Raw genomic sequence first — 27,281 nt, 5'->3', positions numbered from 1 at the left:
ACCCTCTGAGAGAAGAAGTTCCTCCTCAACTCTGTCCTAAACTGACCCCCCTTTATTTTGAGGCTGTGCCCTCTAGTTCTGGTTTCCTTTCTAAGTGGAAAGAATCTCTCCACTTCTACCCTATCCAGCCCCTTCATTATCTTATATGCCTCTATAAGATCACCCCTCAGCCTTCTAAACTCTAACGAGTACAAACCTAATCTGCTCAATCTCTCCTCATAATCTACACCCCTCATCTCTGGTAACAACCTGGTGAACTTCTCTGCACTCCCTCCAAGGCCAATATAGCCTTTCGCAAGTAAGGGGACCAAAACTGCACAGTATTCCAGCTGCGGCCTCACCAATGCCTTGTACAGATGCAGCAAGACATCTCTGCTTTTATATTCTATCTCCCTCGCGATAAATGCCAACATCCCATTTGCCTTCTTGATCACCTGCTGTACCTGCAGACTGAGTTTTTGCGACTCATGCACAAGGACCCCCAGGTCCCTTTGCACAGTAGCATGTTGTAATTTTTTTCCATTTAAATAATAACCCAATTTGCTATTATTTCTTCCAAAGTGAATAACCTTGCATTTGCCAACGTTATACTCCATCTGCCAGATCCTCGCCCACTCACAGCCTATTCAAATCCCTCTGCAGACCTTCCGCTTCCTCCACGCAATTCACTTTCCCACTTATCTTCGTGTCGTCAGCAAACTTTGTTACCCTACACTCAGTCCCCTCCTCCAGATCATCTATGTAAATAGTAAACAGTTGAGGCCCCAGTACTGATCCCTGCGGCACGCCACTAGTCACCATCTGCCGACCAGAAAAGCACCCATTTATTCCAACTCTCTGCTTCCTGTTGGATAGCCAATCCCCAATCCACGCTAACACCCTACCCCCAACTCCGTGTGCCCCAATCTTCTGCAGCAACCTTTTGTGAGGCACCTTATCGAATGCCTTTTGGAAATCCAAAAACACCGCATCTACCGGTTCTCCTCCGTCAACCGCACTAGTCACATCCTCATAAAAATCCAGTAAGTTCGTCAAACACGACTTTCCTCTCATGAATCCATGCTGCGTCTGCTTGATCGAACCATTCTTATCCAGATGGCCCGCTATTTCTTCTTTAATGATGGATTCCAGCATTTTCCCAACTACAGACGTCAAGCTAACCCACCTTTTGTCTACTTCCTTTTCTAAACAGCGGCGTAACAGTAGCCGTTTTCCAATCAGCTGGTACTACCCCAGAGTCCAGTGAATTTTGATAAAAAACCACTAACGCATCCGCTATTACCTCTGACATTTCTTTCAGTACCCTGGGATGCATTCCATCCGGGCCCGGGGACTTGTCCACCTTCAGTCCCGTTAGTCTACCAAGCACTGCCTCTCTAGTAACAATAATTGTATTGAGTACCTCTCCTCCTTATCGAGCGCGATTTCAGTGTGAGCGTGATTTTATCGAGCGCGATTTCAGTGTGAGCGTGATTTTATCGAGCGAGATTTCAGTGAGGAGCGTGGTTTTATCGAGCGCGATTTCAGTGTGAGCGTGATTTTATCGAGCGCGATTTCAGTGTGAGTGTGATTTTATTGAGCGAGATTTCAGTGTGAGCGTGATTTTATCGAGCGAGATTTCAGTGTGAGCGTGATTTTATCAAGCGAGATTTCAGTGTGAGCGTGATTTTATCAAGCGAGATTTCAGTGTGAGCGTGATTTTATCGAGCGAGATTTCAGTGAGGAGCGTGATAGTAAAGAGCGTAGTTTCAGTGAGGAGCATGATCTAAAGAGCGAGATTTAAGTGAGGAGAGTGTGATTGTAAAGAACGAGATTTCTGTGAGGAGAGGGTAGTTTTATCAAGCGAGATTTCATGAGGAGAGTGATTGTAAAGAGCGAGATTTCAGTGAGGACAGCGTGATTGTAAAGGGCGAGATTTCTGTGAGGAGAGTGTGACTGTAAAGAGCGAGATTTCAGTGAGGAGAGCGTGATTGTAAAGAGCGAGATTTCAGTGAGGAGAGCGTGATTGTAAAGAGCGAGATTTCATGAGGAGAGCGTGATTGTAAAGAGCGAGATTTCAGTGAGGAGAGCGTGGTTTGATCGAGCAAGATTTCAGTGAGGAGAGCATGATTGTAAAGGACGAGATTTCTGTGAGGAGAGCGTGATTGTAAAGAGCCTGGTTTCAGTGAGGAGCGTGATTGTAAAGAATGAGATTTCTGAGGGGACAGGGTGGTTTTATCAAGCGAGATTTCATGAGGAGAGCGTGATTGTAAAGAGCGAGATTTCATGAGGAAAGCGTGATTGTAAAGAGCGAGATTTCAGTGAGGACTGGGTGGTTTTATCGAGTGAGATTTCAGTGAGGAGAGCGTGATTGTTGAGAGCAAGATTTCAGTGAAGACAGCGTGATTTCAGTGAGGAGAGCGCGATTGTAAAGAGCGAGATTTCAGTGAGGAGCGTGATTTTATCGAGCGGGATTTGAGTGAGGAGTGTGGTTTTATCGAGCGAGATTTCAGTGAGGGGAGCCATTTGTAAAGAGCAGAATTTCAGTGAGGAGCGTGAGACTGTAAAGAACGAGATTTCTGTGAGGACAGGGTGGTTTAATCGAGCAAGATTTCATGAGGCAAGCGTGATTGTAAAGAGCGAGATTTCATGAGGAGAGCATGATTTTAAAGAACAAGATTTCAGTGAGAAGCGTGATTGTAAAGAACGAGATTTCAGTGAGGACAGCATCGTTTTATCGAGCGAGATTTCAGTGAGGTGAGTGTGATTGTAAAGAGCGAGATTTCTGTGAGGAGAGCGTAATTGTAAAGAGCGAAATTTCAGTGAGGAGAGCGTGGTTTTATCGAGCGAGATTTCAGTGAGGAGCGTGATCCAAAGAGCAAGATTTCAGTGAGGAGCGTGATAGTAAAGAGAGTGGTTTCAGTGAGGAGCATGATCTAAAGAGCGAGATTTCAGTGAGGAGAGCGTGATTGTAAAGAGCGAGATTTCAGTGAGGAGAGCGTGATTGTAAAGAGCGAGATTTCAGTGAGGACAGCGTGATTGTAAAGAGCGAGATTTCAGTGAGGAGAGCGTGATTGTAAAGAGCGAGATTTCAGTGAGGAGAGCGTGATTGTAAAGAGCGAGATTTCAGTGAGGACAGCGTGATTGTAAAGAGCGAGATTTCAGTGAGGAGAGCGTGATTGTAAAGAGTGAGATTTCAGTGAGGAGAGCGTGATTGTAAAGAGCGAGATTTCAGTGAGGACAGCGTGATTGTAAAGAGCGAGATTTCAGTGAGGAGAGCGTGATTGTAAAGAGCGAGATTTCAGTGAGGAGAGCGTGATTGTAAAGAGCGAGATTTCAGTGAGGACAGCGTGATTGTAAAGAGCGAGATTTCAGTGAGGAGAGCGTGATTGTAAAGAGCGAGATTTCAGTGAGGACAGCGTGATTGTAAAGAGCGAGATTTCAGTGAGGAGAGCGTGATTGTAAAGAGCGAGATTTCAGTGAGGAGAGCGTGATTGTAAAGAGCGAGATTTCAGTGAGGAGAGCGTGATTGTAAAGAGCGAGATTTCAGTGAGGAGAGCGTGATTGTAAAGAGCGAGATTTCAGTGAGGACAGCGTGATTGTAAAGAGCGAGATTTCAGTGAGGACAGCGTGATTGTAAAGAGCGAGATTTCAGTGAGGAGAGCGTGATTGTAAAGAGCGAGATTTCAGTGAGGAGAGCGTGATTGTAAAGAGCGAGATTTCAGTGAGGACAGCGTGATTGTAAAAAGCGACATTACAGTTGAGGAGCATGGTTTTATCGAGCGAGATTTCAGTGAGGGAGCCATTTGTAAAGAACAAGGTTACAGTGAGGAGCGTGATAGTAAAGAGCGTAGTTTCAGTGGGAGCGTGATCTAAAGAGCGAGTTTTAAGTGAGGAGAGTGAGATTGTAAAGAGCGAGATTTCTGTGATGGCAGGGTGGTTTTATCAAGCGAGATTTCATGAGGACAGCGTGATTGTAAAGTGCGAGATTGCAGTGAAGAATGTGATTGTAAAGTGCGAGATTGCAGTGAGGAATGTGATTGTAAAGAGCGTGATTTCAGTGAGGAGAGCGTGATTGTAAAGAGCGAGATTTCAGTGAGAGCGCAGTTTTATCGAGTGAGATTTCAGTGAGGAGAGCGTGATTGTAAAGAGTGAGATTTCAGTGAGGAGAGCGTGATTGTAAAGAGTGAGATTTCAGTGAGGAAAGCGTGATTGTAAAGAGCGAGATTTCAGTGAGGAGAGCGTGATTGTCGAGAGCGAGATTTCAGTGAGGAGAGCGTGGTTTGATCGAGCGAGATTTCAGGGCGGAGCGTGTGATTGTAAAGAGCGAGATTTCAGTGAGGAGAGCGTGATTGTAAAGAGCGTGATTTCAGTGAGGAGAGCGTGATTGTAAAGAGCGTGATTTCAGTGAGCAGAGCGTGAATGTGAAGAGCGAGATTTCAGTGAGGAGAGTGATTGTAAAGAGTCCAATTTCTGTGAGAACAGGATGGTTTTATCGAGCGAGATTTCATGAGGAGAGCATGATTGTAAAGAGCGAGATTTCAGTGAGGAGAACATGATTGTAAAGAGCGAGATTTCAATGAGGAGAGGGTGATTGTGAAGAGTGAGATTTCAGTGAGGAGAGCGTGATTGTCGAGAGCGAGATTTCAGCGAGGACAGCATGATAGTCGGTGGCGAGATTTCAGTGAGGACAGCGTGATTGTAAACAACGAGATTTCAGTGAGGAGAGCGTGATTGTAAAAGAGCGAGATTTCAATGAGGAGAGCGTGATTGTCGAGAGCGAGATTTCAGCGAGGACAGCGTGATTGTAAACAGCGAGATTTCAGTGAGGAGAGCGTGATTGTAAACAGCGAGATTTCAGTGAGGAGAGCGTGAATGTGAAGAGCGAGATTTCAGTGAGGAGAGCGTGATTGTAAAGAGCGAGATTTCGGAGAGGAGAGCGTGATTGTAAAGAGCGAGATTTCAGTGAGGAGAGTGTGATTGTAAAAAGCGAGATTTCAGTGAGGAGAGCGTGATTGTAAACAGCGAGATTTCAGTGAGGAGAGCGTGATTGTAAAGAGTGCAATTTCTGTGAGAACAGGATGGTTTTATCGAGCGAGATTTCCTGAGGAGAGGGTGATTGTAAAGAGCGAGATTTCAGTGAGGACAGCATGATTGTAAAGAGCGAGATTTCAGTGAGGAAAGTGTGATTGTAAACAGCGATATTTTAGTGAGGACAGCGTGATTGTAAACAGCGAGATTTCAGTGAGGAGAGCGTGATTGTAAAGGGCGAGATTTCAGTGAGGAGAGCGTGAATGTGAAGAGCGAGATTTCAGTGAGGACAGCATGATTGTAAAGAGCGAGATTTCAGTGAGGAAAGTGTGATTGTAAACAGCGATATTTTAGTGAGGACAGCGTGATTGTAAAGAGCGAGATTTCAGTGAGGAGAGCGTGAATGTGAAGAGCAAGATTTCAGTGAGGACAGCGTGATTGTAAAGAGCGTGATTTCAGTGAGGAGAGTGATTGTAAAGAGTGCAATTTCTGTGAGAACAGGATGGTTTTATCGAGCGAGATTTCATGAGGAGAGCGTGATTGTCGAGAGCGAGATGAATAGAACTCTGCAGCTCTAAGCTGATAGCACAGTTGTAAGGCAGACGCAAGGGATTTCTCAGGGTCAGACGAGTGTCACGTGGGTTCACGTCGGTGGGTATCATTCTCCTTACTCATTGTCCACCATTCGGTTGCTGGGCAAAAGAAGGGAGGCAACGTCCGTAATTAATGACAAATGAAATCCCATGAGGTCCAGATGTGTATTGTTATTGGCTGGAGTTAATGACAGGATGATTATTGTACTAATGTTCGCTGGATAATGTCCACCAGAAAGTTGGGCAATGTGATTTTGGGAATGTACAACTGCCTTCATGGGGACATTGTTCTTCAGAGTGATATTGGACTGCCCGCATTCTATGCTTTGAGTGCTGGGCTACTTCATATCATTCTCCCATTTGATCGTTTGGTTACATAAAGTCATGTCTTAAAATCGGTACACTGCATTTCATGAGTCTCTGTATTAGCTTAAGTTTAGCAATACATAGCCTCAAGAGGAAAACCCCCGTCAACAATGTGGTATGTCCCAGGTCTTGCCGCTTACACTGCTAAAATTAGCTCTAAATGTATAATACGTTAAAAAATTTAATACAGGAAAAACCCGTACAATCTGCTTCACAACCCCAGCCTTGGGGCCCTTTTGTACAAATGCAGATGAACTTCATTCAAATGCCCAAGTGTATGAGTTTTAATTATGTATTGGTAATTGTAGATCTATTTCCTAGATGGATAGAAGCATTTCCTAACCGATGAAATGATACAGTAACGGTAGCCATAAGACATAGGAGCAGAATTAGGCCACTCGGTCCATCGAGTCTGCTCCATCATTCAATGATGGCTGGTGTTTTTCTCATCTCCATTCTCCATTTTCCCCATAACCCCTGACCCCTTTATTAATCAAGAACCTATCCTGGAGACACTCAATGACCTGGCCTCCACAGCCTTCTGCGGCAAAGAGTTCCACAGATTCATCACTCTCTGGCTGAAGAAATTCCTCCTCATGTCTGTTTTAAAGAATCGTCCCTTTAGCCTGAGGTTGTGCCCTCTGGTTCTAGCTTTTCCTACTCGTGGAAACATCCTCTCCATGTCCACTCTATCCAGGCCTTGCAGTATCCTGTTAAGTTTCAATAAGATCCCCAGTCATCCTTCTAAACTCCAACGAGTACAGACCCAGAGTCCTCAACCGTTCCTCATACGACAAACTCTTCTTCATTCCAGGGATCATTCTTGTGAACCTCCTCTGGACCCTTTCCAAGGCCAGCACATCCTTCCTGAGATACGGGGCCCAAAACTGCTCACAACACTCCAAATGGGGTCTGACCAGAGCCTTATACAGCCTCAGAAGTACATCCCTGCTCTTATATTTTAGCCCTCTAGACATGAATGCTAACATTGCATTTGCCTTCCTAACTGCCGACTGAACCTGCACGTTAACCTTAAGAGAAGCCAAGGTTTTACTAAGAGAAATCGTGCCTAGATTGGACATTCCTACATCATGTCAAGTGACAATGGGTGACATTTTTCGGGTCGAGTGGTTAAGGAGCTCATGAAGGGACTCCAATGTAAACAGTAACTGTCCTGCCCCTATCACCCATAATCTACGGGAGCAGTAAAAAGACAGAATGACATTCTGAAAACCAAAATAGTCAAATTGTGTAGCGAGACTGGTCTAAAGTGGCCAGAGGCTTGCCCATTACACTTACGATACTGAGGTCAAGCCCTCAAGTAAATTACTGCACTGCACTAACTAAATCTTTGAAGGGCTTTCATTAACAGCAAGACCTGCCACGTTTACCAGCCAGGGGACTACGTATTTGTGAAGGTTTACCAAGGGAGGAATTGTCTGGACCACACCAGGTGTTGCTGACCATTCACAGCACTGAAGCTTGAAGGGGAGCTGACTTGGATATACTCTTCGCACTGCAAGTGAGCCCCCACACCAGAATGTTTGAACTCTGTTTAATTGTGCTGATTTGTGCAGTGACTCCATATAGTATCGTAGAGGCCTGGGCTGCAAAGCCATAGCCTCACAAGGGAATCAGACTAATTGCTGTTTCTGTACCCACTTTCCCATTACTGCCTCCTCCCCAGAACTGAGTTCGCTTGAGTTCCCTTTGAATACTTCCTGGAATAAGGACCAAATAGGAGTCCAAATTAGAAATATGTCAACTTGGAGGCACCAGCCAACCTCAATAGTGCCAAAGGGAGGAACACCTGTGTGTTTGCAGGAATTTCACCAAGGGAATCTTAGAGTAGGAAGTACAGACCTTAGTCATTGCCAGTATCTTGCTGACTACAGTGCCAGTGAGGCGCGATTCTGGTTCTCAAGCCCTGCTGCTAACATCACCAGCATTTGGGAATGCCGGGCAACAGAATCCGCCTGTCAAGCATCTCTCTCATGGGACGAGTCAGTCCCCACATACAAAAATGGTACCTGCAGCTGCCAGTGGGTCTACAATCTCACCTATAGTGGTACTTGGTGGCTGTGGTCATCTAACACCAGGTTTAGCAGGACCAACTCATAGAAGCCCTACAGTACAGAAAGAGGCCATTCGGCCCATCGAGTCTGCACCGACCACAATCCCACCCAGGCCGTACCCCCATATCCCTACATATTTTACCCACTAATCCCTCTAACCTACACATCTCAGGACACTAAAGGGGCAATTTTAGCATAGCCAATCAACCTAACCCGCACATCTTTGGATCTTAACTCCATTGTTTGTGGTTGGGAGACCCAGGGCAAGTGTTGGAACCTAACTGCCCTTCAGGCACCGAGGCTCGGATGAACCTGTAGAGTTAAGTGGCATCAATTCAATTCCTCATTAGCCTCCGAATGGATGACCTTTTGTCAAAACCACACTCGCTAGTACCCCATTCTTGCGCTTCCAGGATTCTTTTGACTTAGCGGCCCCAATGCCTATAAGATGTTACCTTTAGACTGGGCTGGCACATGCACCATAGGGTATATAGCCCCTGAAACTTATGCCATGGACCGCATCTATGCCGACTCAATTCATAATCACGTCCCTTTTGGTGGGAGACACCACAAATGTGATGTCCCAAACCCTCTTGTCATTAGGGGTGCCGGGTTACCCAGTTTTTGAGGGCCCTGTTCCCTAGTCTGGGTGTAGCCCCGTTAGAGAGAGTTATCATCAATATCTCAGCCACTATGGAAAGGATAGAAAATAACACAGTGGACGCTATCCAAACCCTGCAATCTGAGATTCAGTCCCTGTCTAAGGTGGTCATACAGAACCATATGGCTTTGGGCTTTCTCCTAGCAACCCAGGGAGGCGTATGCACGGCCATTAATGAGTCTTGTTGTTTCAATCATAGCCAAACCAGACGCATAGACACAGATGTTAAAATCATACATGATCAGTTGCAGGTCTTGCATCAAATAGCAGAGGAAAATCCTTTTGACTGGCGGGGGGGCTGCCTGATGTAGCAGAATTGTTAGGGAGCTTCCTCAAATACATCCTAAAGTATGCCCTAATCATTCTAGTGATAGTCATTGTAATTTATGTCCTAATTCAATTGGCACTCTGCTGCTGCAGAGCCATGATGTGGAGATGCCGGCGTTGGACTGGGGTAAACACAGTAAGAGCTTTAACAACACCAGGTTAAAGTCCAACAGGTTTATTTGGTAGCAAATGCCATTAGCTTTCGGAGCGCTGCTCCTTCGTCAGATGGCATGGATATCTGCTCTCAAACAGGGCACAGAGACAAAAAATCAAGTTACAGAATACTGATTAGAATGTGAATCTTTACAGCTAATCAGGTCTTAAAGATACAGACAATGTGAGTGGAGGGAGCATTAGGCACAGGTTAAAGGAATGTATATTGCCTCCAGACAGGACAGCTAGTGAGATTCTGCAAGTCCAGGACGCCAGCTGTGGGGGTTACCGATAGTGTGACATGAACCAAGATCCTGGTTTAGGCTGTCCTCATGTGTGCGGAACTTGGCTATCAGTTTCTGCTCAGCGACTCTGCGCTGTCGTGTGTCATGAAGGCCGCCTTGGAGAACGCTTACCCGAAGATCAGAGGCTGAATGCCCGTGACCGCTGAAGTGCTCCCCCACAAGAAGAGAACAATCTTGCCTGGTGATTGTCGAGCGGTGTTCATTCATCCGTTATCGTAGCGTCTGCATGGTTTCCCCAATGTACCATGCCTCGGGACATCCTTTCCTGCAGCGTATCAGGTAGACAATGTTGGCCGAGTTGCAAGAGTAGGTACCGTGTACCTGGTAGATGGTGTTCTCACGTGAGATGATGGCATCCGTGTCGATGATCTGGCACGTCTTGCAGAGGTTGCTGTGGTAGGGTCGTGTGGTGTCATGGTCACTGTTTTCCTGAAGGCTGGGTAGTTTGCTGCGGACAACGGTCTGTTTGAGGTTGTGCGGTTGTTTGAAGGCAAGAAGTGGGGGTGTGGGGATGGCCTTGGCGAGATGTTCATCAATGACATGTTGAAGGCTCCGGGGGAGATGCCGTAGCTTCTCCACTCCGGGGAAGTACTGGACGACGAAGGGTACTCTGTCCACCGTGTCCCGTGTTTGTCTTCTGAGGAGGTCGGTGCAGTTTTTTGCTGTGGCATGTCGGTCGGAACTGTCGATCGATGAGTCGAGCGCCATATCCTGTTCTTATGGGGGCATCTTTCAGCGTCTGGAGGTGTCTGTTGCGATCCTCCTCATCTGAGCAGATCCTGTATATACGGAGGGCTTGTCCATAGGGATGGTTTCTTTAACGTGTTTAGGGTGGAAGCTGGAGAAGTGGAGCATCGTGAGGTTATCTGTGGGCTTGCGGTACACAGTGAGGTGCTGAGGTGACCATCCTTAATGGAGATGCATGTGTCCAAGAATGCAACCGATTCCGGAGAGTAGTCCATGGTGAGTCTGATGGTGGGATGGAACTTGTTGATGTCATCATATAGTTGTTTCAGTGATTGCTCACCATGAGTCCAAAGGACGAAAATGTCATCGACGTATCTAGTGTATACATAGAACAGTACAGCACAGAACAGGCCCTTCGGCCCACGATGTTGTGCCGAGCTTTGTCTGAAACCCAGATCAAGCTATTTCCTCCCTATCATCCTGAAGTACTCTATGTGCCTATCCAATAGCTTCTTAAATGTTCCTAAAGTTTCTGACTCCACTATCACTGCAGGCAGTCCATTCCACACCCCAACCACTCTCTGAATAAAAAACCTACCTCGGACATCCTTCCTATATCTCCCACCATGAACCCTATAGTTATGCCCCCTAGTTACCACTCCATTCACCCGAGGAAATAGTCTTTGAATGTTCACTCTATCTATCCCCCTCATCATCTTATAAACCTCTATCAAGTCCTTATCAAACCTTATCAACCTCCTCCGCTCCAAAGAGAAAAGCCCAAGTTCCCTCAACCTTTCCTCATAAGACCTACCCTCCAAACCAGGCAGCATCCTGGTAAATCTCCTTTGCACTCTTTCCAGTGTCTCCACATCCTTCTTGTAGTGAGGTGACCAGAACTGCACACAATATTCCAAATGTGGTCTCACCAAGGTCCTGTACAGTTGCAGCATAACCCCACGGCTCTTAAACTCAAACCCCCTGTTAATGAACGCCAACACACTATAGGCCTTCTTCACGGCTCTATCCACTTGAGTGGCAACTTCAGAGATCTATGGATATGAACCCCAAGATCTCTCTGTTCCTCTACATTCTTCAGAACCCTACCTGTGACCCTGTAATCCACATTTAAATTTGTCCTCCCAGAATGAATCACCTCGCATTTGTCAGGGTTAAACTCCATTTGCCATTTTTCAGCCCAGCTCTGCATCCTATCTATATCTCTTTGCAGCCTACAACAGCCCTCCACCTCATCCACTACTCCACCAATCTTGGTGTCATCAGTAAATTTACTGATCCACCCTTCAGCCCCCTCCTCCAAGTCATTTATAAAAATGACAAATAGCAGAGGACCAAGCACTGATCCCTGTGGCACTCCGCTGGTAACCGGTTTCCAGTCTGAAAATTTTCCATCCACCACCACCCTCTGTCTTCTGTTAGAATAGTATTTGCTACCAAATAAACCTGTTGGACTTTAACCTGGTGTTGTGAGACTTCTTACTGTGCTTACCCCAGTCCAACGCCGGCATCTCCACATTCTGTTAGATAGCCAGTTACCTATCCAATCGGCCAAACTTACCTCTATCCCACACATCCTTACTTTCCTCATAAGCCGACCATGGGGGACTTTATCAAATGCCTTACTAAAATCCATGTATATGACATCAACTGCACTACCTTCATCTACATACTTAGTTACCTCCTCAAAAAATTCTATCAAATTTGTGAGGCAAGACTTGCCCTTCACAAATCCGTGCTGACTATCCCGGATTAAGCTGCATCTTTCTAAATGGTCGTAAATCCTATCCCTAAGGACCTTTTCCATCAATTTACCGACCACCGAAGTAAGACTAACCGGCCTATAATTACCAGGGTCATTTCTATTCCCTTTCTTAAACAGAGGAACAACATTCGCCACTCTCCAGTCCTCTGGCACCACCCCCGTGGACAGTGAGGACGCAAAGATCAAAGCCAAAGGCTCTGCTATCTCATCCCTTGCCTCCCAAAGAATCCTAGGATATATTTCATCAGGCCCAGGGAACTTATCAACCTTCAGTTTATTCAAAATTGCTAGTACATCTTCCCTCCGAACATCTACTTCCTCCAGCCTATCAGCCTGTGACACCCTCTCTTCCTCAAAAACATGGCCCCTCTCCTTGGTGAACACCGAAGAAAAGTATTCATTCATCACCTCTCCTATCTCTTCTGACTCCATGCACAAATTCCCACTGCCGTCCTTGACCAGCCCCAGCCTCACCCTGGTCATTCTTTTATTCCTCACATCAGAGTAAAAAGCCTTGGGGTTTTCCTTGATCCGACCCGCCAAGGACTTCTCATGGCCCCTCCTCGCTCTCCTAAGCCCCTTTTTCAGCTCATTTCTTGCTAACTTGTAACCCTCCATCGAACCAACTGAACCTTGTTTTCTCAACCTAACATACGCTTCCTTCTTCCTCTTGACAAGACATTCCACCTCTTTTGTGAACCATGGTTCCCTCACTCGGCCATTTCCTCTCTCCCTGACAGGGACATACCTATCAAGGACACGCAGTATTTGTTCCTTGAAAAAGTTCCACTTTTCATTAGTGCCTTTCCCTGACAATTTTTGTTCCCATCCCATGCTTCCTAATTCCCGCCTGATTGCATCATAATTACCTCTCCCCCAATTGTAAACTATGCCCTGGCGCATGGCCCTCTCCCTCTCCATTGCAATAACAAAAGACACCGAATTGTGGTCACTATCTCCAAAGTGCTCTCCCACAACCAAATCCAACACTTGGCCCGGCTCATTTCCCAGTACCAAATCCAATGTGGCCCCACCTCTTGTCGGCTTATCCACATATTGTGTCAGGAACCCCTCCTGCACACACTGCACAAAAACTGCCCCATCCGACCTATAAAGGGTCCAATCAATATTTGGAAAGTTAAAGTCCCCCATGACAACTACCCTGTGACCCCCACACCTATCCATAATCTGCTTAGCAATTTCTTGCTCCACATCTCTATTACTATTTGGGGGCCTATAGTAAACTCCTAACAACGTGACCGCTCCTTTCCTATTCCTAACCTCAGCCCATATTACCTCTGTAGGCAGATCCCCTTCGAAATGCCTTTCTGCAGCCGTTTCACTCTCCTTGATTAACAGTGCCACTCCTCCACCTCTTTTACCAGCTACCCTACACTTACTGAAACATCTATACCCCGGAACTTCCAACAACCATTCCTGTCCTTGTTCTACCCATGTCTCCGTAATGGCCACAACATCGTAGTCCCAAGTGCCAATCCACGCCCCAAGTAATTATGAGGACGGCCTAAACCGGGATGTTGGATTTATGTCACATTATCAGTGACCCCCACAGCTTGCCCCCTGGACTTGCAGAATCTCACTAGCTGTTCTGTCTGGAGACAATACACATCTCTTTAACCTATGTTTAATGCTCCCTCCACCCACATTGTCTGTACCTTTAAGACCTGGCTGGCTCTAGGGATTCGCATTCTAATCAGTATTCTGTAACTTGATTTTGTGTCTCTGTGCTCCGTTTGAGAGCACATTTCCACTCCATCTGACGAAGGAGCAGCGCTCCAAAAGCTTATGGTATTTGCTACCAAATAAACCTGTTGGACTTTAACCTGGTGTTGTGAGACTTCTTAGTGTGTTCACCCCAGCCCAACGCCGGCATCTCCACATCGTATTTGGTAGATGCATAGATCTACGTTTTACAAGGTCAATCCATGATTGCATTCCCTGAAGTAAACCGAAAATGTCTAACCAGAGGATTCATGACGGATTAGTGTCAATTTAATATTAAGGGTAAGACGCTTGGCAGTGTGGAAGATCAGAAGGATCTTGAGGTCCGGGTTCGTAAGACGCTCAAAGCGGCGTCGCAGGTAGAGGCTGTGGTTAAGAAGGCGTATGGAATACTGGCCTTCATCAATAGAGGATTTGAGTTTTGAAATCGGGAGATAATGCTGCAGCTGTATAGGACCCTGGTCAGACCCCACCTGGAGTACTGTGCCCAGTTCTGGTCGCCTCATTCCAGAAAGGATGGGGAAGCCATAGAAAGGGTGCAGAGGAGATTTACAAGGATGTTGCCTGGATTAGGTGGCATGCCTTATGAGGATAGGTTGAGAGAGCTAGGTCTTTTCTCCTTGGAGAAGTAAAGGATGAGAGGTGACCTGATAGAGGTGTATAAGATGTTGAGAGGTATTGATAGAGTGGATTCTCAGAAGCTTTTACCCAGGGCTGAAATGGTTGCCACAAGAGATCACAGTTTAGGGTGCTGGGAGTAGGTACAGCGGAGATGTTAGGGGTACGCTTTTCATTCAGAGGGTGGTGGGTGCGTGGAATCGGCTGCCGGTAGTGGTGGTGGAGGCGGATTCGATAGGGTCTTTTAAGAACATAAGAAATAGGAGCAGGAGTAGGCCATGTGGCCCTTCGAGCCTGCCCTGCCATTCAACAAGATCATGGCTGATCTGAAGCGAATCAGTTCCACTTACCCGCCTGCTCCCCATATCCCCTAATTCCCTTATCGATCAGAAAACTATCTACCCGTGATTTAAACATATTCAACGAGGAAGCCTCCACCACTTCAATGGGCAGAGAATTCCAGAGATTCACTACCCTCTGAGAGAAGAAGTTCCCCCTCAACTCTGTTCTGAACCGGCCCCCCCTTGAGGCTGTGCCCTCTCGTTCTGGTTTCCCTTCTAAGTGGAAAGAATCTCTCCACCTCTACACTATCCAGCCCCTTCATTATCTTATATGTCTCTATAAGATCACCCCTCATCCTTCTAAACTCCAACGAGTACAGACCCAATCTGTTTAATCTCTCCTCATAAGCTACACCCCTCATCTCCGGTATCAACCTGGTGAACCTTCTCTGCACTCCCTCCAAGGCCAATATATCCTTTCGCAAATAAGGGGACCAAAACTGCACACAGTACTCCAGTTGCGGCCTCACCAGTGCCTTGTACAGTTGCAGCAAGACCTCCCTGCTTTTATATTCTATCCCCCTCGCGATAAAGGCCAACATTCCATTCGCCTTCTTGATCACCTGCTGCACCTGCAGACTGAGTTTTTGCGATTCGTGCACAAGGACCCCCAGGTCCCTCTGCACAGTCACACGATGTAATTTTTCTCCATTTAAATAATATTCCAATTTACTATTATTTCTTCCAAAGTGGATAACCTCACATTTGCTAACGTTATATTCCATCTGCCAGATCCTCGCCCACTCGCTCAGCCTATCCAAATCTCTCTGCAGACTTTCCGCGTCCTCCACGCAATTCGCTTTCCCACTCACCTTCGTGTCATCAGCAAACTTGAATACCCTACATTCAGTCCCCTCCTCCAGATCATCTGTGTAAATGGTAAACAATTGAGGCCCCAGCACCGATCCCTGCAGCACGCCACTGGTCACCAACTGCCAACCAGAAAAGCACCCATTTATCCCAACTCTCTGCTTCCCGTTAGATAGCCAATCCCCAATCCACGCCAACACCTTACCCCTAACTCCGTGTACCCCAATCTTCTGCAGCAACCTTTTGTGAGGCACCTTATCGAACGCCTTCTGGAAATCTAAAAACACCACATCCACCGGTTCCCCTCTGTCAACCGCACTAGTGACATCTTCATAAAAGTCCAGTAGATTCGTCAAACACGACTTTCCCTTCATGAATCCATGCTGCGTCTGCTTGATCGAACCATTCTTATTCAGGTGCTCTGTTATTTCCTCTTTAATAATGGACTCTAGCATCTTCCCAACTACGGACGTTAAGCTAACCGGCCTGTAGTTACCTGCCTTTTGTCTACTTCCTTTTTTAAACAGCGGCGTAACAGTAGCTGTTTTCCAGTCAGCCGGCACTACCCCAGAGTCCAGCGAATTTTGATAGATTACTACTAACGCATCTGCTATTACCTCAGCCATTTCTTTCAGTACCCTGGGATGCATTCCATCCGGGCCCGGGGACTTGTCTACCTTCAGTCTTATTAGTCTACCAAGCACCACCTCCTTAGTAACAGTAATTGTATTAAGGACCTCCCCTCCCACCAACTCTCGATCTCTAATACTCGGCAAACTATTTGTGTCTTCCACCGTGAAGACCGACACAAAGAACTTATTTAAAGTCTCAGCCATTTCCTCGTTTTCCACTATTAAATCCCCCCTCTCATCTTCCAAGGGTCCAACATTCACTCTAGCCACTCTATTCCTTTTTATATACTTGTAAAAACTTTTACTATCATTTTTTATATTTTGAGCTAATTTAAGTTTCATAATCTATCTTTCCTTTCTTAGTCGCTTTGTTAGTCGTTCTTTGTTTTTCTTTAAAGCTTTCCCAATCTACTAATTCTCCACTATTTTTGGCCACTCTGTACGCATCTGATTTTATTTTAATACTCTCCTTTATTTCCTTTGTTATCCACGTCCGGTTATCCTTTTTCTTACAGTCCTTCTTTATCACCGGAATATATTTTTGCTGAGTACTTAAAAAAATCTCCTTAAAAATCCTCCACTGTTCCTCAGCTGTCCTACCTACCAGTCTGCTCGCCCAGTCTACATTAGCCAATTCCACCCTCATCCTATCGTACTCCCCTCTGTTCAAGCAGAGGACACTGGTTTTTGTGTAGACACTTTCTCACCCTCCATCTGTATCAGAAATTCCACCATATTATGATCACTCATCCCAAGAGGATCCTTCACAAGAAGATCCTTAATCCTACCTGTCTCATTGCACAGAACCAGATCCAAGATAGCTCGCTCTCTCGTAGGTTCTGTAACATACTGTTCAATGAAACAATCCCGACAGCATTCCAAGAACTCTTCCTCAAGCCCTCCACGTCCAATTTGAGTCGACCAATCAACATGTAGGTTAAAATCCCCCATGATTAAAGTTCTAGAGAGGTTGAGGAAAGGATTGCGGAGTCAATCCTGCTTAGGAGTGAAAGTAATCGGGCAATTGTTATGGGGGATTTTAACTTGACTAATATTGACTGGAATTGTTATAGCTCTAGCTCGTTAGAGGGGTCAGTTTTTGTTCAAAGCGTGCAGGAAGGTTTTTTGACTCAGTATGTAGACAGGCCAACTAGAGGTGAGGCTATATTGGATCTGGTGCTGGGAAATGAGCCAGACCAGGTGCTAGACTTGGAAGTTGGTGTGCATTTTGGTGATAGTGACCACAATTCGGTTACGTTCACCTTAGTGATGGAAAGGGATAGGCATGAACCTCGGGCCAGTGGTTTTAGCTGGGGGAAGGGTAATTATGAGGCTATTAGGAGAGAATTAGGAAACATAGGTTGGACTAGGAGATTACAGGGACTGGGAACGTCCGACATGTGGAGTTTTTTCAAGGAGCAGCTACTGCGAGTCTGTGATAGGTATGTCCCTGTCAGGCAAGGAGGAATTGGTAGGGCTAGGGAACCGTGGTGCACCAAAAAAGTTTCTTTGTTGGTTAAAAAGAAAAAGGAGGCTTATGTTCGGATGAGACGTGAGCACTCGGGTAGTGCACTAGAAAGCTTTAGATTGGCTAAGAGGGAGTTGAAGAGCGAGCTTAGAAGGGCTAAAAGGGGACATGAGAAGACTTTGGCGGATAGGGTTAAAGAGAATCCTAAGGCGTTCTATAGGTATGTCAAGAACAGAAGGTTGGTTAGGGCAAGTTTAGGGCCAGTTATAGATGGCAGAGGGAAGTTATGTGTGGAACCGGAGGAGATTGGTGAAGCATTGAACCAATATTTCTCTTCGGTGTTCACGCAAGGGGACATGAATATAGCTGAGGAGGACACTGGGTTGCAAGGGAGTAGAATAGACAGTATTACAGTTGATAAGGAGGATGTGCAGGATATTCTGGAGGGTCTGAAAATAGATAAATCCCCTGGTCCGGATGGGATTTATCCAAGGATTCTCTGGGAGGCAAGAGAAGTGATTGCAGAGCCTCTGGCTCTGATCTTCAGGTCGTCGTTGGCCTCTGGTATAGTACCAGAAGATTGGAGGTTAGCGAATGTTGTCCCATTGTTTAAGAAGGGGAACAGAGACTTCCCCGGGAATTATAGACCGGTGAGTCTCACTTCTGTTGTCGGCAAGATGTTGGAAAAAATTATAAGGGATAGGATTTATAGTTATTTGGAGAGTAATGAATTGATAGGTGATAGTCAGCATGGTTTTGTGGCAGGTAGGTCGTGCCTTACTAACCTTATTGAGTTTTTTGAGAAAGTGACCAAGGAGGTGGATGGGGGCAAGGCAGTGGACGTGGTATATATGGATTTTAGTAAGGCGTTTGATAAGGTTCACCATGGTAGGCTTCTGCAGAAAATGCAGATGTATGGGATTGGGGGTGATCTAGGAAATTGGATCAGGAATTGGCTAGCGGATAGGAAACAGAGGGTGGTGGTTGATAGTAAATATTCATCATGGAGTGCGGTTACAAGTGGTGTACCTCAGGGATCTGTTTTGGGGCCACTGCTGTTTGTAATATTTATTAATGATCTGGATGAGGGTATAGTTGGGTGGATTAGCAAATTTGCTGATGACACCAAAGTCGGTGGTGTGGTAGACAGTGAGGAAGGGTGTCGTAGTTTGCAGGAAGACTTAGACAGGTTGCAAAGTTGGGCCGAGAGGTGGCGGATGGAGTTTAATGCGGAGAAGTGTGAGGTAATTCACTTTGGTAGGAATAACAGATGTGTTGAGTATAGGGCTAACGGGAGGACTTTGAATAGTGTGGAGGAGCAGAGGGATCTAGGTGTATGTGTGCATAGATCCCTGAAAGTTGGGAATCAAGTAGATAAGGTTGTTAAGAAGGCATATGGTGTCTTGGCGTTTATTGGTAGGGGGATTGAATTTAGGAGTCGTAGCGTTATGTTGCAACTGTACACAACTCTGGTGCGGCCGCACTTGGAGTACTGTGTGCAGTTCTGGTCCCCACATTACAGGAAGGATGTGGAGGCTTTGGAGAGGGTGCAGAGGAGGTTTACCAGGATGTTGCCTGGTATGGAGGGGAGATCCTATGAGGAGAGGCTGAGGGATTTGGGATTGTTTTCGCTGGAAAGGCGGCGGCTAAGAGGGGATCTTATTGAAACATATAAGATGATTAGAGGTTTAGATAGGGTGGATAGTGATAGCCTTTTTCCTCTGATGGAGAAATCCAGCACGAGGGGGCATGGCTTTAAATTGAGGGGGGGTAGTTATAGAACCGATGTCAGGGGTAGGTTCTTTACCCAGAGGGTGGTGAGGGATTGGAATGCCCTGCCAGCATCAGTAGTAAATGCGCCTAGTTTGGGGGCGTTTAAGAGATCCGTAGATAGGTTCATGGACGAAAAGAAATTGGTTTAGGTTGGAGGGTCACAGTTTTTTTTTAACTGGTCGGTGCAACATCGTGGGCCGAAGGGCCTGTTCTGCGCTGTAATGTTCTATGTTCTATGTTCTATGATTATTGCCGTTCCACTTTTGCACGCATCCATTATTTGCTTGTTTATAGCCCTCCCCACCTCTAAGTTATTATTTGGGGGCCTATAGACCACGCCTACCAGTGTCTTTCTCCCCCTACTATTCCTTATCTCCACCCACAACGATTCCACGTTTTGCTCCTTAGAGCCTATGTCGACTCTCACTACCGTCCTGATATTATCCTTTATTAACAAAGCTACCCCACCTCCTTTTTCTACCTGTCTATCCTTCCTAAATGCCTGATAACCCTGTATATTCAGTTCCCAGTCCCGGTCACCCTGCAACCACGTTTCTGTGATGGACACTAGATCATATTCATTTGTATGGATTTGTGCCATCAATTCATTTACTTTGTTTCGAATGCTTCGTGCATTCAGGCAAAGTGTCTTTATGCCAGCCTTTTTCTGGACCCAGTTTGTTGAAGCGCTACTAACATCTCCCAAGCCCTCTCCTCCTTTAGCTAGTAGTTTATTCACTATACTCCTGGCATTAGAGTAGACACCTCTCAATCCTATGGTCTGACCTCTCCCTTCTCTGTTCCCAGTCCACCTGCCCTCTTGCACTGCCTATAACCCTTCTCTGTTTGCGAGCTACCTTCCTCACTCTCAGTCACGTCGCTTTGATCCCCTCCCCCCAACCTATCTAGTTTAAACTCTCCCCAGTAGCCTTAGCCAACCTTCCTGCCAGGATATTGGTCCCCCTGGGATTCAAGTATGTTAAGAGACTTTTGGATAAGTTCATGGAAGTTAGTAAGATAGAGGGTTATAGGTAAGCCTGGATTAGGTGGCATGCCTTATGAAGACATGTTCGGCGCCACTTGTGGGCCGAAGGGCCTGTTTGTGCTGTAGCTTTTCTATGCTCTATGTTCTAATTACAGACAACAGTAATAGAGATGTGGAGGAAGAAATCTGCTAAGCAGATTATGGATAGGTGTTGGGAGTCACAGGGTAGTTGTCATGGGGGACTTTAACTTTCCAAATATTGATTGGAACCTTTGTAGGTCGAACAGTTCGGATGGGGTAGTTTTTGTGCAGTGTGTGCAGGAGGGTTTCCTGACACAATATGTGGATAGGCCGACAAGAGGTGGGGCCACAGTGGATTTGGTACTGGGAAATGAACCGGGCCAAGTGTTAGATTTGGTTGTGGGAGAGCACTTTGGAGATAGTGACCACAATTCAGTGTCTTTCGTTATTGCAATGGAGAGGGATAGGGCCTTACGGCAGGGCAAGGTTTATAATTGGGGGAGAGGTAATTATGATGCGATTAGACAAGAATTAGGGGGGGATAAGATGGGAACAGAAACTGTCAGGGAAAGACACTAATGAAAAGTGGAACTTTTTCAAGGAACAAATACTGTGTGTCCTTGATAGGTATGTCCCTGTCAGGCAGGGAGGAAATGGCCGAGTGAGGGAACCATGGTTCACAAAAGAGGTGGAATGTCTTGTAAAAAGGAAGAGGGAAGTTTATGTAGGGATGAGGAAACAAGGTTCAGATGGCTCGATTGAGGGTTACAAGTTAGCAAGGAATGAGTTGAAAAAGGGGCTTAGGAGAGCTAGGAGAGTCCATGAGAAGTCCTTGGCGGGTCGGATCAAGGAAAACCCCAAGGCTTTTTACTCTTATGTGAGGAATAAAAGAATGACCAGGGTGAGGTTAGGGCCGGTCAAGGACAGTAGTGGGAACTTGTGTATGGAGTCAGTAGAGATAGGAGAGGTGATGAATGAATACTTTTCTTCAGTGTTCACCAAGGAGAGGGGCCTGTTTTTGAGGAAGAGAAGGTGTTACAGGCTAATAGGCTGGAGGAAGTAGATGTTCGGAGGGAGGATGTACTAGCAGTTTTGAATAAACTGAGGGTTGATAAGTCCCCTGGGCCTGATGAAATATATCCTAGGATTCTTTGGGAGGCAAGGGATGAGATTGCAGAGCCTTTGGCTTTGATCTTTGGGTCCTCACTGTCCACGGGGATGGTGCCAGAGGACTGGAGAGTGGCGAATGTTGTTCCTCTGTTTAAGAAAGGGAATAGAAATGACCCTGGTAATTACAGGCCGGTTAGTCTTACTTCAGTGGTTGGTAAGTTGATGGAAAAGGTCCTTAGGGATGGGATTTACGACCATTTAGAAAGATGTGGATTAATCCGGGATAGTCAGCACGGATTTGTGAAGGGCAAGACGTGCCTCACAAATTTGATAGAATTTTTTGAGGAGGTAACTAAGTGTGTTGATGACGGTAGGGCAGTTGATGTCATATACATGGATTTTAGTAAGGCGTTTGATAAGATCCCCCATGGTCGGCTTATGATGAAAGTGAGGAGGTGTGGGATAGAGGGAAAGTTGGCCGATTGGACAGGTAACTGGCTATCTGATCGAAGACAGAGGGTGGTGGTGGATGGAAAATGTTCGGACTGGAGGCAGGTTGCTAGCGGAGTGCCGCAGGGATCAGTGCTTGGTCCTCTGCTCTTTGTGATCTTTATTAATGGCTTAGAAGAGGGGGCTGAAGGGTGGATCAGTAAATTTGCTGATGACACCAAGATTGGTGGAGTAGCGGATGAGGTGGAGGGCTGTTGTAGACTGCAAAGAGACATAGATAGGATGCAAAGCTGTGATGAAAAATGGCAGATGGAGTTTTACCCTGATAAATGTGAAGTGATTCATTTTGGTAGGACAAATTTAAATGTGGATTACAGGGTCAAAGGTAGGGTTCTGAAGACTATGGAGGAACAGAGAGATCTTGGGGTCCATATCCACAGATCTCTAAAGGTTGCCACTCAAGTGGATAGAGCTGTGAAGAAGACCTATAGTGTGTTAGCTTGTATTAACAGGGGGTTGGAGTTTAAGAGCCGTGGGGTTATGCTGCAACTGTACAGGACCTTGGTGAGATCACATTTGGAATATTGTGTGCAATTCTGGTCACCTCACTATAAGAAGGATGTGGAAGCGCTGGAAAGAGTGCAAAGGAGATTTACCAGGATGCTGCCTGGTTTGGAGGGCAGGTCTTATGAGGAAAGGTTGCGGGAGCTAGGGCTGTTCTCTCTGGAGAGGAGGAGGTTGAGGGGAGACATCATAGAGGTTTATAAAATGATGAAGGGGATAGATAGAGTGAACGTTCAAAGACTATTTCCTCGGGTGGATGGAGCTATTACAAGGGGGCATAACTATAGGGTTCATGGTGGGAGATACAGGAAGGATGTCTGAGGTAGGTTCTTTACTCAGAGAGTAGTTGGGGTGTGGAATGGACTGCCTGCAGTGATAGTGGAGTCAGACACTTTAGGAACATTTAAGCGGTTATTGGATAGGCACATGGAGCACACCAGGATGATACGGAGTGGGATAGCTTGATCTGGGTTTCAGATAAAGCTCGGCACAACATCGTGGGCCGAAGGGCCTGTTCTGTGCTGTACTGTTCTATATTCTATGTTCTAACAGCTTGATGGACAAAACAAAGATTATTTTGAAATTTCATGAGCAGTTTATTCATCCAGCACCACAGAGACTAAAAGCACTGCTTCAGGATGCAGGTGTGCTGGATAATGGCTATAATGATCTCAGAGCAAATATCAGCCCAATGTGAGATTTGTACAAAATATAGAAGGACGCCTCCTCGTCCAGTCGATTTGAAGATTTGGGACAAAGGCAGCAATGTATGACAAAGACAAAAAGACTATTATGGGCAAAATTATGACTTACTGGATTGGAACAGGGTTGGGGCCGTCTAGATTTCTGATGGACAAAGGGGTAAACTTGGGGATGATGAGTTCCAATATATGTGTGGAAATTTGAATTTTGTGGTGATGCACACTCCAGCAGAAAGTCATCGTCTCTGTGAACAGAATCATGCAGTAATAAATGATATGCTGCATAAGGTTTTGGCCAATCAACCACGATGTAAATCGCAGATTGCATGAGCTTGGGCGGTACATGCGAAAAATTCATTACAAATGGTGGGGTGTTATAATCCGTACCAATTGATATTTGGGAGGAACCCACATTACCATCAGTATTGATGGATTCTCCTCCAGCATTAGAAGGGACAAGCATTCGCTCCATTTTTTTCCACGCATCTGAATGCATGCATGCAGGGAGAACGGCCTTCATTAATGCCAAGGTTTCAGAGCAAATGCAATGAGCCCTCAGGCATCACATAACAATGTCGGGGATACATTTTGAAAAAGGGGATATGGTCTACTATAAAAGGGCCAGGTAAAGAGATAGGGGCAGATGGCAAGGTAGTTATACTACAACACAGTAACCAGAAAGTATGAACCCACTCTTTAATAGTAGTGAGAATTGATTATGAATTTGGAGCATCTGACCAAATGTAATAATACACCTTGAGACACCTTGTACCTCACATACACACACCTTGAGCAACTATGATGATCAGACAGCTGTAGATAAGAGGGAATCTGATGATCTGCTACGTTACAGTGAGGCAGGATTTGAAGCCATTACTTCAAAGGTTCAGTTATCCAAAGTGGGCACAAGTGATATCATATGTACCCAAAGGGTAGAGTGAGTGGAAGGATGCCACGATAGTCGGAAGAGTGGGAAAATATAAACACTGGCTCAATATCCAAGGGCAAAAAGCAAGGGTATAGATTGGGAAAATGGGGTGGAAAGATAGAAACCAAAAAAGCGAGATTTAAGTTCTGAGGATGAGTCAGTGACCACTCGTGAACCCAGGAAAGGGTCATGAATCTGTGACCGAAGTTACGTTGAAATATGAGGTGTCACACGACACCAGGTTATAGTCCAACAGGTTTACTTGAAATCACAAGGTTTCGGAGCACTGCTCCTTCGTCAGGAAAGAGCAGCACTCCAAAAGCTTGTGATTTCAAATAAACCTGTTGGATTATAACCTGGTGTCGTGTGACCACTCATCTTGTCTACCCCAGTCCAATACCAGCATCTCCACATCACGTTGACAGAGAACAGAGGTCTGAGTGCAGTAGCCCTGACAGGGACAAACATGGCAGTAGAGACCGGAGTTTAACAAGGAAAGCTCGGACTCGAACCATGGTAGGGATATTAGGAGTAGAAGCCCCTAAGATAGGAAAGTTTTGGTGGCTGCCTATAGAATGGAGATTCTTGAAATAAGAGGCCAAGCAAAGAGAATTGGACAGTTGGAAAGAATTTGGGGTGTACACTGAGGTACCAGACAAGGGGCAGTCTGTTCTGGCCCATCAGGGGTTTGAACAGAGAAGGCTTTGCAAAATGGGACTTGTAAAGCAAAGGCCAGATTAGTAGCCTCTGGATATGAGGAACACTTGGAGGGGAGAGACATTAGGGTTGATTCACCCACAACAGAGAGAGTGATACTGAAAATTTTCTTTGCCATCCAAGCTTCAAATAATTGGGAATGTAAGTCGATAGATATCAAAGCTGCATTTCTGCAGGGCAAAACATTTTTTGAAGCCACCCAAAGAGGGACAGTTGTGGAAACTGAACAAATGCTTATATGGATTGAGTGATACATCAAGGGTTTTTTTGGTATTTTTCTGTACGATCTGTATTGCTGAAAGCTGGCTGTGTCCAGTTAAAAGAAGATCCTGCAATGTTCTGTTGGGAGCCTGAAGGAAAATTGGCTGGAGTTTGTGTGATACATGTCGATGACTTCCTATGGGATGGCACAGAAGAATTTGAAAAGAAGGTAATTAATAAGTTAAAGGTAGAATTTAAAGTAGGGAGTCAAGCAGCTGTTTCTCCAGGTGCTCGGTTTCCCCCTCCAAGCCAAAGTTATGCAGGTCAGGTGGATTGGCCAAACTAAATTGCCCCTTAGTGTCAGGGGGATTAGCAGGGAAAATACATGGGGTAAAAATAACTGTGACACAATGATGCAAACACATCTGCATCCGTGAATGTTTCTAATTACCAGGCAGGATGATCTGAGAGCGCTTTACCTTTCTCATCATGCCCTTCTCCCCGCTGGTGCCTTGTCAGGTTACTGGATCTGTAGAAGCGTTTTTTGCACAGAGGACATTCAAAGGGTTTCTCACCAGTATGGATTCCCTGGTGCTGAATCAAGTGACTAGATGTGTAAAAGCGTTTCTTGCACACAGCACATTCAAAGGGCTTCTCCCCAGTGTGAACCCGCTGGTGGACAATCAACTCACTGGACCGACTAAACTGTTTCTTGCACTCTGGGCACTCCACCCGCTTCTCGCCTGTATGGATCCTTCGGTGCACTGTCAGATCACCAGGTCGGTTGAAACGTTTCTTGCAGTCTACACACTCATACGGCTTCTCACCAGTGTGAACCCGCTGATGCACCGTTAGTTCACTGGGGCTGTTGAACCGCTTGCTGCACTCAGGACACTCGAAGGGCTTTTCGCCAGTGTGGATGCGCTGGTGCCGGGTCAGGTGGCTGGAGGTGAAAAAACGCTTTGTACAGACTTGGCACTCAAACTTCTTCTCCCCTGTGTGGAACTGCTGATGCCTGTTCAGGTGACTGGAACGGTAAAAGCGCTTCTTGCACACAATGCACTCAAAAGGCTTCTCACCAGTGTGGATGCGTTGGTGAACCCGCAGCTCATTGGACTTGCTGAAGCGCTTCATGCACAAGAGACACTCAAAAGGTTTCTCCCCTGTATGGACACGCAAGTGGACATCCAGAAGACAACGCCACCTGAACCCCTTCCCACAAGTCATGCACCAAAAAGCATGACCCCCAGGGATTCCCAAGGGAAGTTGGCTGGGCCCAGGCATGCCAGACAATGCAGGTTGTTCATCGATTAATATTTCAGATTCTTTCAGCATTTCCATACCAGTGGCTATGTGCCCTGCTGTCTCTCAAACCTAAAGAAACAGAAACATTTCACAGTTAGTAGAGCTGTCCCGCCATATTAAATGGGTCTGAAAACTGGATGAGATAAATATAGATAAAAAGGTGCACAAAGTGTTAATCACCTGGTCCGGCTGGGAAAACATAGCTTAGAGTGGAAATTGCAGAAAAGTTAACCATAATCTTCCAATTCGCCAAAAAACTCCACAAGCATTATACCGTTGTTCAAAAACAGGGAGAGGGATAAACGTTTAAGTTCTTTTTAAAGTTTATTTATTAGTGTCACAAGTAGACTTACATTCACACTGCAATGAAGTTACTGTGAAAATACCCTAATCTCCACACTCCAGCGCCTGTTCGGGTTCACTGAGGGAGAATTTAGCATGGCTAATACAACTAACCAGCATGTCTTTCAGATTGGAGGAGGAAATCCGAGCACTCGGAGAAAACCCATGCAGACATGGGGAGAACTTGCAAACTCCACATGGACAGGGACCCAAGACGGGAATCGAACCCAGGTCCCTGGCACTGAGGCAGCAGTACTAAAAACTGCGCCACCATGGCAATTATCGACCAATTTAACTTCAATAATGGGGGATCTTTTAGAAAGAATTATCCGAGAAAATGAACAGCCACTTTAATAAACAGAAACATAACATAGATCTGTGGAGGAAAATTATGTTTAATTAAAATAATTTGAGTTTTTATTGTTCAGGTAACAGAGGGTTGATGAGGGCAGTGCGGTTGATGTGCATATGGACTTGCAAATGACAGAAACATAGAAAATGGAAGGCCATTCAGCCCTGCTCTACCATTAAGTATAATCATGGCTGATCATCCAACTCAAAAGCCTAATTCCACCTACCCCATAGCCTTTGTTCCTCTTCGCTTCAAGTGCT

At 45.8% G+C, this 27,281-nt stretch overlaps 1 protein-coding gene across 2 annotated transcripts in view; it reads right to left on the bottom strand.

Annotated features, from left to right (window-relative positions):
* Positions 1-27,281, bottom strand: part of LOC144511334 (uncharacterized) — a 71,775-nt gene that overhangs the window by 30,422 nt on the left and 14,072 nt on the right. Inside the window, exons 2-3 of one of the 2 annotated variants that reach the window (XM_078241602.1) lie at positions 25,502-26,396; positions 23,055-23,421 (exon numbers count right to left, since the gene is read on the bottom strand). In XM_078241602.1, the coding sequence (XP_078097728.1) occupies positions 23,285-23,421; positions 25,502-26,363 (999 nt within the window). In that variant the 5' untranslated portion in view covers positions 26,364-26,396 and the 3' untranslated portion in view covers positions 23,055-23,284. Of the gene's footprint in view, positions 1-23,054; positions 23,422-25,501; positions 26,397-27,281 lie in introns of those variants that run through there. The other variant, XM_078241601.1, reaches the window with a different exon arrangement.

The sequence above is a fragment of the Mustelus asterias genome, chromosome 24 (genome assembly GCF_964213995.1).
Source record: "Mustelus asterias chromosome 24, sMusAst1.hap1.1, whole genome shotgun sequence".
In the NCBI taxonomy this organism is placed as follows: Eukaryota; Metazoa; Chordata; class Chondrichthyes; order Carcharhiniformes; family Triakidae; genus Mustelus; species Mustelus asterias.
Note: the sequence above shows the minus strand (reverse complement) of the source record. Positions and strands in the feature narration are given on the sequence as shown.